Source organism: Dipteris shenzhenensis, chromosome 32 (assembly GCF_047967505.1).
Source record: "Dipteris shenzhenensis isolate YYH24624 ecotype China chromosome 32, Dip_SZ_1.0, whole genome shotgun sequence".
NCBI classification, from domain to species: domain Eukaryota; kingdom Viridiplantae; phylum Streptophyta; class Polypodiopsida; order Gleicheniales; family Dipteridaceae; genus Dipteris; species Dipteris shenzhenensis.
In genome coordinates, this window is record NC_141627.1 from 37,724,463 (window position 1) to 37,738,170 (window position 13,708).

Genomic DNA, 13,708 nt, shown 5'->3' on the forward strand with positions numbered 1-13,708 from the left:
AGAGCCCTCATCAGTGTCCTATAGTGCAAGTTTTGGGGAGGCTAATTAGTTAGTCTGAAGGGCCCCACAGATGACCACTCAATCAATGCTCTATAACTCCTAATATGTCAATTAGCTTATATTAGAAAATGTATATATAAAAAGAAAATATTGGCAAACACGTAACCTGACATTTATTTGTAATGAGCAAACAGCTTACCATTAAACAATTTCAATATCACAAGAGAGCTAGAATTAATTGTTGGTTGTAGTAGCGGTCCTAGGACCAAGACAGGACATACTACAACCATATCAAGGCTCGCTTCCCTTGCATACTTCCAAGCTTCTTGCTCCCCCAAAGTTTTTCCAAGCATATACCAATGCTACAAAATCAGAACAGTCCATAAACAAAGGAAAAGAGTTATAGCCTTCAGCATTATAGCTAATACGTAACCTTAAATCATTTCATTGGTAACCAAAAAGGATTAAAAATTTTAATGCACATACACACCTTTTTGTGAAGATAAATGCGCACACGCACATGCACGCACGCCCACACACACACACACTTTTTTTTTTGGGGTGAAAATTTTGTTGCTTTATATTACAAGAGAGCTTCCCAAAAAGGGAAAGCTGGACAATACATCAACAGAAAATTTCAGTATAAGAAAGATATACATTAGAATCTATGAAGTGAGTTTGCGGACAATCAAAGAGAGATTGCTGCAAAGATCTGCAGAAGAAAAAGAAAGTGGATAACTGAGGATCACCAAAGACCCTATGATTGCGATCTATCCATAAAGTCCAAAGCGCCCAGTATCTAACCCAAGTAAAATGCAAATCAAACTCCGGTCACCATGGATGAATGCCAAAGAGCTAAAAGAATTTTCCAAAAACAACATTTGGTAAACGAGTTCTCAGATACTGTCCAATGATACCCAGCAAATCACGAGTATGCGGACAAAGCTAGAAGATATGAAGCATAGATTCCTGCAGAGCATGACATCGCTGACAAACAGCAAGAGCAATATGTCTGCATGCCATAAGCTGCCCAGATGGGAAAACTCCCAACAAAACTCGCCACAAGAAAATCTGTTGCCAAAGAGGAACTTTAGAATCCCAAATTTAGCATAGTCTCTTCCCCCACCACTTTGCAGGTCAATGCATATGCCAAATCTGATTTGCTCGGTCCGAAGCCCAAGGTGAAGGCAACAGAACTTTATACAATGCCGATATTGTAATATGAGACAATTTCAGCAGACGGGATGTGGACACAGAAGGCTGAATAGTGCAGTCCTGAAGTTTGTCTTCAATCTCAAGAGGAGGAACCGCCAGAAAAGCTGAAGCATAGAATCAATGGTATGCCACATAGGACAATAATGCATCCCCAGACGATCTTTTGCAGCTGCCAAAGGAAAAAGAAAGGAGAGTACCATCATCATGGATGACATCTGCCACCGAATAAATACCTTTGAAAGTGACAAAATAGGAGCATCTAGGCTCTTGCACTGCAAGAGGCAGTTCAAAAGCTCTAGACCAATGTATGCTTTCAGCTCTCAAAGAGTTGCCTTGCATAGAATCACGACCATGCCATTCCAAGTGGGAAACAATGTGCTTCCAATCCAATAACAGGTTGGAGACAAAAGGACAGCCTTTGACCTTGCCCTCAATAGAACCAAAGAGAAAATCCCACTGCCTGGGCTGCCACCAATGACCAAAAGCAAGGGTAGTGATTTGCAAAAGCAAGAAATGGATCATGGCAGCACAAGGCTGAACCCCATGCGTGAACTATAACATCAATTTCCCTTTATGAGCAAGGATATGGACATGAATATTCAAAATGTTCAAGCCCCCATGCATCTTGGGTGAACATAAACGAGACATTGAAAGCAAGTGTAAACTTTTCTTGGCATGTTTGGAACGCCATAAAGTTTCCATTATGATGGACATGAGAGAAGCAATATTTGTCTTGCCAAACATGATCAAAGGCAAGTAGAACTGAACATATGCCACCAAAATAGATTGCACTATCCGGAGCCTAACATGCAACGGCCAAGTCGCCAATTTCCAATATTCAAGCTTCTTTTTCAAATTTTCAGGAACCCAGTCTATTTGTTGACGACGGGTCATCATCCAACCCAAAGGATAACCCAAGTGACGAACTAATTGAGTAGGCGGAACAATCTTCCCCCGCCATAAAAGACTATGCCAGTCTTTAGCAAGCTTTGATTTCTGAAAATTGACATGAAGACCAGCAGCCATGCCATATATAGAGAGAGCATGCATAAGGGATCTTGGTGAGGGAGGGAGCTCCGGTGGTGCATCCATGCTATACTGAAAGGGAGGGAGCCTATCCATCTGGATACCATGGCTATCAAACCATGTGGACACTCGCGCATACCATGTTGTATCAAATCCTCTCTCTGCCAGGTGTCGGGATGACTCTAGTGCCAATCTTGGTAATCTCCACTAAGTAAGGGCCGAAACTCTGTGGAGAAACGTCACAGTTTGAAAGAGGGTGTCCACCTGGAGGAGTGTCATGACGAACTCTACTTGTATGATCTGATCGGGAGCTGAAGGCTTACTCCAAATCATCCTGGATCCCCAGCATGGATTATCGTGAAGCTTGGTCTCGTGAATACCGTCCCTAGGTACGTGTAAGACTGCACTATCTCCACTGGCTCCCCACAGTAAGTGAAACTATGTTGACGTCGATGTTGATGAAGCACTGCTTGGGATGTGTTGAAGATCATATACTTGGTTTTCCCAAGGTTGACTGTCAGGCCCCTCTCTCTACAGAACATCTCCAAGGCCTCTAAGTGTTTCTGCAAACCCTTGGTGGCTAAGGACGAAATGAGGACTATGTCATCTGCATATAGTAGTATCTGCACCATCAAATCAGCCAATAGGTAGCCCTCTCCTCCGAGGCGATCAACAAAGGATGTAATCTCATCAATGTATAGCCCGAAGAGAGTCGGTGAGAGGGGGCAACCCTGCTTCACCCCTATGGTGCTCTCAACCCAATATGATAGCCCCCCAAGAACACGGACTCGCCCTTTGACCGACTCGTATAGACTCATCACTCCCCAGATCATGACCTCTCGAAGATGCAGCTCCTCTAGTTGCTTGATCAGGCGAGAGCGAGGGACTGTGTCAAAAGCCTTCTAAAAGTCCACAAAGCAAGTGTAGACCTTCTGGTGTCTCGACTTTGCCTCCTCGATGATGGCTCTCAGGGTAAAAACATGATCCAATGTGTGGAGCATTGTCTCCGGAAGCCTAACTGCCCAAAAGCCCGTTGCCATGATCCTTTGTATAACTACTGATCACCCTCTCTAGTATCAATCCATAAATCTTAGCCAAAGTGTGACCAATCCTGAGAGTGCGGTAGTTCCCAGTATCCATAGGGTCCCCTGTCTTATGTATCAGTACAATGGTGGTAGTGCTCCAAGTAGATGGGAACCCATGACATGCTGCATGGTTGAACAGCTGTTCTAGAACCAGGGCCAAGACCTCCTGTCCATGTGCGAAGTGCTCTATATGTAGCCCTTCATGGTCTGGTTATCTCCGGTTGTGCAGATGAAGGAGGGTATTCCTCACGTTCTATGCAATGAACAAGTGGCAAGTAGTGGGTCTTGGCATAGAGGACATATCTGGTGGCATCTGACCTGGAATGTCATATAACGAGCATGCATATTTGTGCCAAATCTCTGGGTCCGTGATGGCAATGGGCCATTTCCCCTCTGATAGGAGTTCCCAGCCGATAGTCGGGTCTCCCCCTTGAAAAGATCTGACCATCTCATCAACCCTGCGAGTGAGAAAGTCCGCTTCTTACGTCGTGTCATCTGACATGAGATGCGTTGCGACTCAGATGATGTCAAGTGTCCCAAGGCCTGCTCGCGTGTGAGGTGAGCTCTCATCTCCTTACACTCATCATCGTACCAAGGGTTCTGAGGCATCTTCCCAACTGGGGCATGTGTGGGTTGAGTTGTAGGGAAAGATATGATGGCAGCCTTGTGTACGACTGAAGCCAAAGTGGCTGCTTAAACGGTCTACCTCTGCTCCATGTAGGGTCGAAAGCTCTCGAGCTAAGTGACTCATGTAAACTAGATCGAGTGTCCGGTCAAAGTGAACATGGGTCCGCGTGGGCGCATGAAGGAGACTCTCTGTGACTGGCCTGGTAGCGGAAATACAGAATGCCAGGTGTGTGTGTGTGTGTGTGTGTGTGTGTGTGTGAGAGAGAGAGAGAGAGAGAGAGAGAGAGAGAGAGAGAAAGAAGCATGGACCTCGAAATGCATGAGGGAGAGAAAATCAGCTCGCCATTCAGCCGTACAAGTGAAAAATGCAGGCAAGAATTGAGTGTAGGTGGAGAGAGGGGTGCATGCAAGACCATGCACCTTGGGGGATGCCACATGGCTCATTAAATCCCCTAACCCTCCTTGCCAAAGACATTGTTGGTTTGCCCCCAAATTAAAGCTCTAATCCTCTTTTACCAATGAAGCATTGGTTTTCCTTGGGCCCAACATTTAGACCCCTCTTAGCCTTACCTTGACCTAGCCTTTGGGCCTAGTGGGTGCACTTCGAACTAGACTAGGGACTTCTAGGAAGTTGGCGCTCCCTCTAGGCTAGTCCCTCGCAGCCAAAATGTCCATGGGTTTAGTTGCACATTGAAATTCACGTCCCCGTGACAAAAAGTCTGACTGCTATAGGAAAGGAGATCACATTACCAGCTTCATTAACCACAGTGAAGATGCCTTTGGACCAAAGAAAATAGGAGCGCCTAGGCTCTTGCATGGCCAACGGAAGTGCAAAAACATTCAACCAATGTATACTCTCTGCACGCAAAGAGTTACCAGCAAGGCATTCAAATATAAAATCAAGTGCTGCATCGTTATAGTCCATGGCTGATGACCCTGCATAAACTCAAGCATTATCTCTTTCCTTGGCGAGCCAAAATATGTATGTGAATATTAAGAATATTTAAACCCCCATGCATCCTTGGTGAACAAAGGTGCTCTAGAGAAAGTAACCGCAGGCCATTCACGAGCATGCTTAGATAGCAAAAAGCCTCCAAGATAGTAGACATGAAAGAAGATATATCTTGCCTGGCAAACATTGATAGCAAAAAGAACTAGATATAGGCAGCCAATATCAATCGGACTATGTGAAAACAGACATGCATAGGCCAAGTGGCTAACTTCAATATTCCAACTTCCTTTTTAACTTGGTGAGGACCCGATCCATTTGTTGGGAACAAGTGCCTATCCAGATTCCACCCTAGTAAATAATCAAGATACGTCACAAGCTGCAATAGAAGCAAGAATCTCCCATACCAAAGAATGTTATGCCAATCTTTTGCATAAAGTGGTAGAAGCTTAGGTTTCTGAAAGTTAACGTACAGTCTGGCTGCCAAACCATACAAAGATAAAGTACTCTTGAGCTGAGAAAGATCCCTCTCACTGTTCTTGGAAGTGAAGAAGCTGAGATCCTTGACATGCTGAATAACAAAGAGTTCAGTCGTCATTTAGATCTTGAAACGGAAAGGCAGCAGCTTACAACCGATAAATGATGCACTTCATCTTTTCCTCAAATCCCAGTAAATGCATAGTCTGTGAAATAAAATTCCATTGCACAGTCCCAAAAGCTTTCGTAATGTCAATCTATAACAAGAGAACATCTTGGTGAGTATATTTTGCACTCCATCCCCCCATATGCATTTGCCATATTGTATGTAATATGCCTTCGAGAAATGAACCCATACTAGACAGGATGAAGCTCATCATGCACAAGACCTTTGATACAGCTGACCACCATCTTGGCAGCAAGCTTGTAGATGACCAGCATAAGAGTGATAGCCTTCAGGCAAAAGATAGCTGCCGAATCTAATGATAAGAACACAGGCGCATGGTCGGACAGTGTCGTCCCTGGAACTATACCTGCCTGACCGCCTCCGCCGATGGCCCAATCACTAACATAAAATCTATCCAGCCTCTCCAGGAGTCTGCCTCCTTCCCTACGAAAGCCCCACGAAAAGTCCAAGCTCCCGTGCCAGCGTCGGAAGGACGGGTCTCGCCAACTGTCCCTTCCTCCTGTCGCAAAGATAAAAGAGTCCCAAGCTGACTGCTCTGCCTGAGACATACCTGTAAACTCCGGTCCTCTGCCCTGCTGGTCCTCCAAGGTCTCCAGATTGTTGAAGTCACCTCCAACAATCCAGGAATCCATGTCTGGGAGAATCCCTGTAAGTGTCCTCCAGAAGGTGGCTCTACAACGGAGATCTGTGGGAGCATAAATGTTGAGGACTCCAACTCTGGATCCCTCCAGTTCCAGGCCTACCCAAAGGGCACGGCCTGGAATCAGCGTGCCATGACCGAAAACTCCGTGGGCTAGCTGCTCGCCCACGGAGGTACAAACACCACCACTCCTCCCCAGTGCGCCGATCGAGGGCTCCCAATAAGTGTGAGAACGTCCAGGGAGAATCTTCCCGCATCTGCGGGAGTGAGCCACAGAAAGCTTGTGCTCCTGGAGCAGAAGTACATCCAAACGACCTATCACTGCTGGCTGAAGTTCCTGTCTCAAAATGAGCTTCCTAGGACCACGGGTTCCAGAAGAGTGAAACCCGTTCACATTCCAGGAAACGAGGTGTAGGCTCATGGTGAGGGCTGGGAGGCTGCGAACAGCTGTCTGCTCGCGGTCGAAGTCGAAGAAGAAGCTGACATCTCGGAGTGGAGACGCTGACGCTTATGGGAAGGTTTGGAGGGGAAGGCGGGGTCATCCTGCCCGTCCTTCAACACCTTCAGCAAAGGCGAGAGGCCTTTGGTACCATGAACGAAAGCTTTCTCGAGCCAGCTCGAGATCTCTGAGGTGGTCATACCGTAGAAAGCGCGGAGTTTCTGAGGGGTCCAGGCTCTGACATCTTGGGGGAGGGGCCAAGACAGGGGGGGCCTGAGGATCACAATCAGTCTGAAGCGTTTGGCGGCGCAACGCCACCGCAGGCGCACGTCACCCTCGGACCACTGAGTCTCGAGAAGCTGCCCACCGGACGGGCCTATCCAGGAGCAAACCTGAGCATGTGTCTGCTCCCTGAGAGCCTCCCATACCGAGTCGTCTGTCCAAGTCTCGGTGCCGTCGCTAAGGAACGTGAAAGCAAAGCTAGGGCCATCCCTGGGGGCCAAGGCGGCTATCTTCCCATCTGCCCCTTTGCGGAGCAGGAAGATACTGATGTCGAGGCAAGCAGGGAAAGTCCCGAGGTCGGCCACATCCAAGTAGTCCCAGGGGCTAGATCTGTAAAAGTCGCGGGGGAGCTCTCTCTCCTGAAGCTGAGGCCCGTCGGAGTCTGCTACTGAGGGGCTAGCGGACAGAGAAGCCTGCTCCGGTGAAGGTGTAGACTCAGGGTGTCCTGCCAGCGGAGGGGGAGGGGGAGGAGGCTGGGGAATAGGCAACACAGACTCCTCAGGGGCGACTAGTGGAGGAGGAGGAGGAGGGGGATCGGGGGCTGCCCTCGGCTGAGGAATCGTCGGTGCAACTAGATCTGCGGGAGAGCTGAAAGAGGCAGGGGGGGAGGGATGGGGATGCATTTGGAACTGGGGCTGAGAAGGAGGGGGAGAAGACTGAGGAGGACGAGGGGGGGGCTGAAGCTGCGGGTCGGGAGAAGTGGGGTGAAGATGGGGGATGGTTTGGGGCTGAATGGGAAGAGGCTGGGGAGAGGAGGAGAGGGAGACCTGAGTCTGTGGAGGGCGGGCTACCGTCGAGGAAGATGCTCTCCCAGGTCCCTGGGGCGGCTGCCTGTCAGGTCTCTGAGGTGCAACTGCAGGTTGGGTAACCTCAGCCTCTTTGCCTTTATCAGAAATCTTCTTGTTCTTTCCCCTTTTCCTTCTAACCTTAGTCCAGCCGCCAGCTAACTCTGGTCCGGGCTCCGGCTGCCTCTGCTCCTCCTGGCGTGGCTGCCCGGAGGGGGGGGGAGGGGGCGGAGAGGGGGGGGCGGGAGGGGGTCGAGAAGAGCTGGCGAAGCGTGGACAAACAGCCGCCAGGTGCCCGAAGCCGTGACACCTCAAACACTGCCCTAGCTGTCCGGTGACTACCATGCTCTGGGTGATGCTGCTGGCATCTGTCACGATCTCGATCACTGTCGGGAGAGTCGCAGGATCCGCCACAGCCACACGGACTCGGGGGGCTCCTGCCGTAGTCATCGCATCGGCGAAAGTATCGTGCATAACCCAGCCAAAGTGGGAGCCCAGGTCCCTGACAATCGGCCGTAGCTCAGCAGCAAGACCTGGAAAAACTAGCGTCACTGGATGACGAGGTATACGGAACCGAGCATCAAAATCTGCCGCGCTAAATCCGCGGTACCACGGGACTATCATGACAATCTTTCCATCCACAGTCGTGGGGGAGCCAGCAATCAGGTTGCGCGCCGCTTTCGCATTGGAGAGTTTGAGCCAGAAGATGCCCCTTCCCATAAGGGCCACCTCCTCAATATGGCCGTCCTCTAGCATGAGGGTGGACTGAAGCCAATCCCTGATGGCTGATCTGGAGGGGAAATGTCCAATGACTGTGCCATAAACAGAGGTAAGGGCAAAGTCATTGGCAACCTCCTGAACCCGAGATGATTGTTGCTCTGTCAGGATGACGCGATAGGCATCTGGAGAGGGAGGGTCCGTCTGGGCCTCCGGTTCCGGGCAAGGGGCCGCCATACCGCCAAGACAAACTGCGAGGCTTCCGATGAGGAAAAGGCTGCCACCCAAAAAGGGAGGGGGGTAGATGCGGGAGGGTGGAGCCTGGGTGTGGCGGGAAGGATGGAGGGCGGGGGGTGGAGGAAGCGGGATGGGGGGGCAGGAAGCGGAGATGGCGCGGGGTGGAGGAGTGGGGGCGGGGATCGGGGGCAGTGGAGAAGAGGCGGGGACGGAAGCGGGGGCGGGGGAGAGGCGGAGTGGGGCGAGAGGCGGACGGGGGACGGAGGGAAGGGTGAAAAAAAAAAAAAAAAAAGGGGCGAAGGGACGGGGGAGGCGAAAAAAGAAAAAAAGAGGACGGGCGGAGAGCGGGAAGGGGAGACGGGAGTAAATGGAGGGGGGGGGCGGTGAGGCGAAAGGGGGCGAGGGCGGGGGGCGAGGGGGGGTGGGTGGGCGGAGCGGGAGGCGGGGGGGGGGGGGGGGGGTGTGAGTGGAGCGGAAGCGGGGAGGGATGGAGCGGAGGGGCAAGGGGGAGAGACGGAGCGGGGGGGGGGGGGGGGTGCGTGGCGAGGGGGGGGCGGAGCGAGGCGGGGAGGGTGAGGCGGGGTGAGCGTGGAGGGGGGGTGAGCGTGGAGGGGGTGAGCGTGGACGGAGCGGGGAGGGGGGGTGAGCGTGGACGGAGCGGGGAGGGGGGGGTGGGCGTGGAGGGGGGGTGAGCGTGGACGGAGCGGGGAGGGGGGGTGAGCGTGGCGAGGGTGAGCGGATGAGCGAGGGGGGGTGAGACGGAGGTGAGCGGGAATGGCGAGGGAGGGGGAGGTAGAGGTACGGAGGGGGAGGGGGAAGCTCGTAGGAGCTTACGGGATCTTGATGCTCAATAAGCCGCAACAAGGCTGGAAAGAAAGGATACGTCATTTTGTCAATCAATGCTTCCAATGTGGAGAGAAGTGGACACCTGCACATATAACAGTGCGCCAAAATTAAGCACCAAGGGATAATGGAACCTTGGATGATCAAAGTCTCCAATTATTCAGAAAAGAGACCCTTTCACTTTCCTCTTGGTACTTGTGTGGGGTTATGGTGGACTGGATTAGTAGCGATGGGAGCTTTTGTGATTGCAATTTATAAGAACAGCAATCAAAAACTTTACAAAAAACTCCAAACAAAATAACATCAGAGGTATTCAGCCTCTACTTCCAAGAAAGAAGATCATGTTAGAATGTTTAAAGGGTCATACCCACTTATTTAAGTCACAAAGGCAAGTAGGTCAATTAAAGAGCTTGTAGAAAAAGTTTCAAGCAGGTTGTGGACATATCCTCAGGAAACTATGGCATTCTGTAATTCCAGGCTCCATTAAAAGAAGTGTTATACCCTCAAGAAGGCATCCCAGGTCATAAAACGCAGATGATGCACATGACCCAGCCAAGCACTGATCATCTTGAGGGGGGAGAGGGCCAATCAAAGAATACTGGCACAAATGAAAGATGTGCAGTCTACATGGAAGGTCAACGTTGACAATGAAGGCCATGTATTACATTTTTCCAGCTGGTTCAGAATCAAGCCTTTGCAGGGTAGACCTGTGTAAACGAACATAGTTCAGAATTGAAACTCCCAGATAGTACATAAAAATGAATAGTTCTATTATGTGAATCAGAAGTATTGCCTCCTTCATTGTATAACCATTAAATAGCCAGCTGAGTTGTTTGAGACACGGAAAAGAATCTCAGAGATGAGGAGTAACAATATCTTCACTGATTTGAGACAAAGCAGCATTTAGAGCACTGCCCGAAGTACGAATTACTGCATGTTTTCGTTTGTGGTTATATAATACAACTTACCCTATTAACCTAAGTTTTTCAGTATCCTACATGCTGTCAATACATCACCCATTAAGGATCTCATTAAGGATAAACTTTTGAAATTATTGCCCGCAATGTTCTAACCACCTTATTTTGATCAACAGCCCAGTGAAAGAATACCCTAAATCAATAAACTAAAAAGGGTCATGCAAAAAATATCCCATTACCACAGGGAAAAAGAATGCCAGCTTCTAAAAACCTTAGAATTCCTAGTTTTTAAAAGGAAAATGGACAGTAAACCGTATTACCTTGAACTCCCTACAGTAGTCTGGACTACTCCAACAACTTTCGTCAACAATAGTTTCTTTGGGCCGGTTAGGATCAGCAAATATGGCAGCCCCAGATGAGGTGACAATCACCCTCTTGACTTTTGCATCAGAACATGCTTTCAGCACATTCAAAGTTCCCTTTATTGCAGGATCAAGCACCTCCTCCTGTAATAGACAAATCACAAAATTATGAAAACTGTGAGGCTATAGCTATATGTGTTTCATGTATAAATCTTCCTTCACCAAGTTAAATGAATCCAAGAAAGAGTATCTATCACTTGTTAGTTTAGAATGACACTGTGAGATGAGATGAAAGGACAAAAGTTGTTCAAAATACCAAATTTTGTGAATACAAAACAGCTTAGTCACTGAGGATCTCGAAACCTTAAGCTTATGTTGTCATTGGTGATCCTATGAGAATCGTCAAGTGTAATTGCTTTGTGCTTTTGAGAGCTCGAAAAAGCTCATCTATTGGTTGTGAAGGACCGTTGTCGTTGAGTGGCAGAGAGGAAAAGAGCTCACATGTGTGCAAGGCTGAGAGGTCAAATATCTTAATTTTTATAGTCGACAGTCCTGCATGTGTGGAACGGTAAGGTCTATCTCTTTATAGCCATTGAGAGCTCAACTCACGAGAGATCATAGTGGCAGTGAAGGCCTTATCAAGCCTTGAGCTTAAAAGCATGTGAGTACAAGCTTTAGTTTGAATTGAAGAGATTAAAAAAATACAAGAGAGCTTTAAAATCTCATACGATAGCTGCAAGAAGCAGCACGGTAGCGTTAGGGGTGACACTACCTGTATAGCAGCATTGCACGGAAGAGAGAGCCTTAGCCCTTTGAGACCCAGCAACCTAGTCAAGGTAGCCCTGGAAGGAGGACTATAGCAAAAGCACTTGAACAGTCAGAATAAAAGTGACAATACAGCCAGATAACCCCTCCAAAAAGGCTCTCCAAAGAAATGCTAGAGTGGGAGGGTACATGACAACAAGTTGAAACCTTCGCACCCCATCATCCATGAACCCTATTGTCCTTGGAGACTCCAAGACAATCCCAATCATAGCACCAACCAAGGAGAAATACTCATGGACTCCAATGGCATGCCTGGGAACCGCAAAATCACCACGTACCTCAGGGGCTGATATGTCTTTTGAAACTATGGTACAAAGGTATGAAGAAAACCAAATATGGTCTAGGTACATGGGGGAGCTCTAGAGAAGTGTCTGAGTGAGCTCTGGATTGGACAGCTGGATCAATAAAATCCCACATCACCCACCAATGATAGCTCTATTTTAAGCTCCTATACTGCATTCTCAACCAGGTTTCTTGTCCTCCGGTGCAAAGCGTGGTGTGAAAAGAGTTGGGAGTTGAGGATGCTACCATTTGAGCTCCTCTGCCTTGACCTAGAGGGGTCAAAAAAAGCAAGGTAAGGGTACTGAAGGAGGGAGTGAGGAAGGAAGGGGAAGGGGAGTGATGACAGAAAGGTAAACAGTGGGAATAAGGATCGGGAGTGGGAAGGGACTGGAGGAAGGCGAAAGAGGAGAGAGAAGAAAGGAAAGAATGGAAGGGGTCAATAGAAGCAGGGAAAGGAGTAATGGAGATAAAGAGAGGGGGAGCAATGGAAAGTGGGTAGAAGGGGCTCGAGGGAACGGAAGGAAGAAATGGGAAGAGCAATTGGAGGGAAAAGAAGATGGGAATGGGAGAAGGTTTCCAGGGAAAGGAATGAGCAAATGGAAGAGAGAATGAAGGGAAAGATGGAGTGGAAGGTGGGAATGGAAACCGAGAAGGGAGGGGATAGAAGGAGGGAGAGGGAGAGGAAATCCATTGAGAGCTTCCTTTGGAACTAGAGTATAATAGAAAGGCCAAGTTATGGATGATTTCAAACGTCAAAATCCAGCATGATTTCAAACATCGAAATCCATTTGTTTGCTGGCCGAAGGGTTTACACTATGAGCAATACCCAACCCTTAATTCAAAATCAAAGCAAACATCTAGCTTTGGTCCCTTATTTAATAAAAGGACACTGATGCAGAAAATAACCAAAACTTACGTAGATTCAACAAAACAAAATAAATCACATCATATATAATGGATTTTAAAGTTGTCAACAAGCTTCAATGTTTCTTGAGTCCTGAAAAAGCATGAATACCCTATATGGTTGACTAGCAAAGCCATCGAGGAGCTATCATGGGTCATAACATACTCCACAAAGAATATCTTGTTCCTTTATGTTGGTTCACCGTAAGAAGTTATAAGATAGTCACACAAAATTCTCTCTCTCTCTCTCTCTCTCTCTCTCTCTCTCTCTCTCTCTCTTTGTTAGAGGGAGAGCTCGTGCCCCAGGAGGTTTATCGAATTGGGTCAAGAGCACAATAAGGGTGGAGCAGGGTTGCCCCCTCTCACCGACTCTTTCCGAACTCTATATTGATGAGATTACATCCTTCATAGATCGCCTAGGGGGCGAGGGATCACTACTGGCTAACCTCATGATACAGATATTGCTATACGCTGATGACATAGTCCTCATATCATCTTCAATGGAGGGGCTGCACTGTGCAGACACATCTGGAGGCCCTAGAGGTGTTCTACACAGAGAGAGAGAGACTTAACAGCCAACCTTGAGAAGACCAAGGTTATGATCTTCAACACCTCACGCGCACTGCTTCACCGACATAGCTTCACTTACTGAGGTGAGGCAATGGAGATAGTGCGATCCTACACATACTTGGGAGCAGTCTTCAAAGGACTCCTCTTCACAATGACTCAGGCAACCATGGCACGACTCACACAGGGCCACAATGCTTTGGCTGCCCAACTAGAGAGACAGTGCTTCCAAGCACACTTTTAGGATCCACCAACGAAGGGCTGGCTTTTCCACACTTTAGTGCAACCAACTGTCACGTATGTAGCACGCTTCTAGGGTAGTGATCTCCCGATGACAGAGTGG

At 48.6% G+C, this 13,708-nt stretch overlaps 1 protein-coding gene across 4 annotated transcripts in view; it reads right to left on the reverse strand.

Moving 5' to 3' along the window:
• Positions 1–13,708, reverse strand: part of LOC147880699 (cinnamoyl-CoA reductase 1-like) — a 258,556-nt gene that overhangs the window by 188,023 nt on the left and 56,825 nt on the right. For all 4 annotated transcript variants that reach the window (XM_087370753.1, XM_087370751.1, XM_087370752.1 and 1 more), the window contains exons 5-6: positions 10,747–10,932; positions 200–362 (exon numbers count right to left, since the gene is read on the reverse strand). In XM_087370753.1, coding sequence (XP_087226879.1) covers positions 200–362; positions 10,747–10,932 — 349 coding nt within the window. The remainder of the gene's footprint in view (positions 1–199; positions 363–10,746; positions 10,933–13,708) is intronic.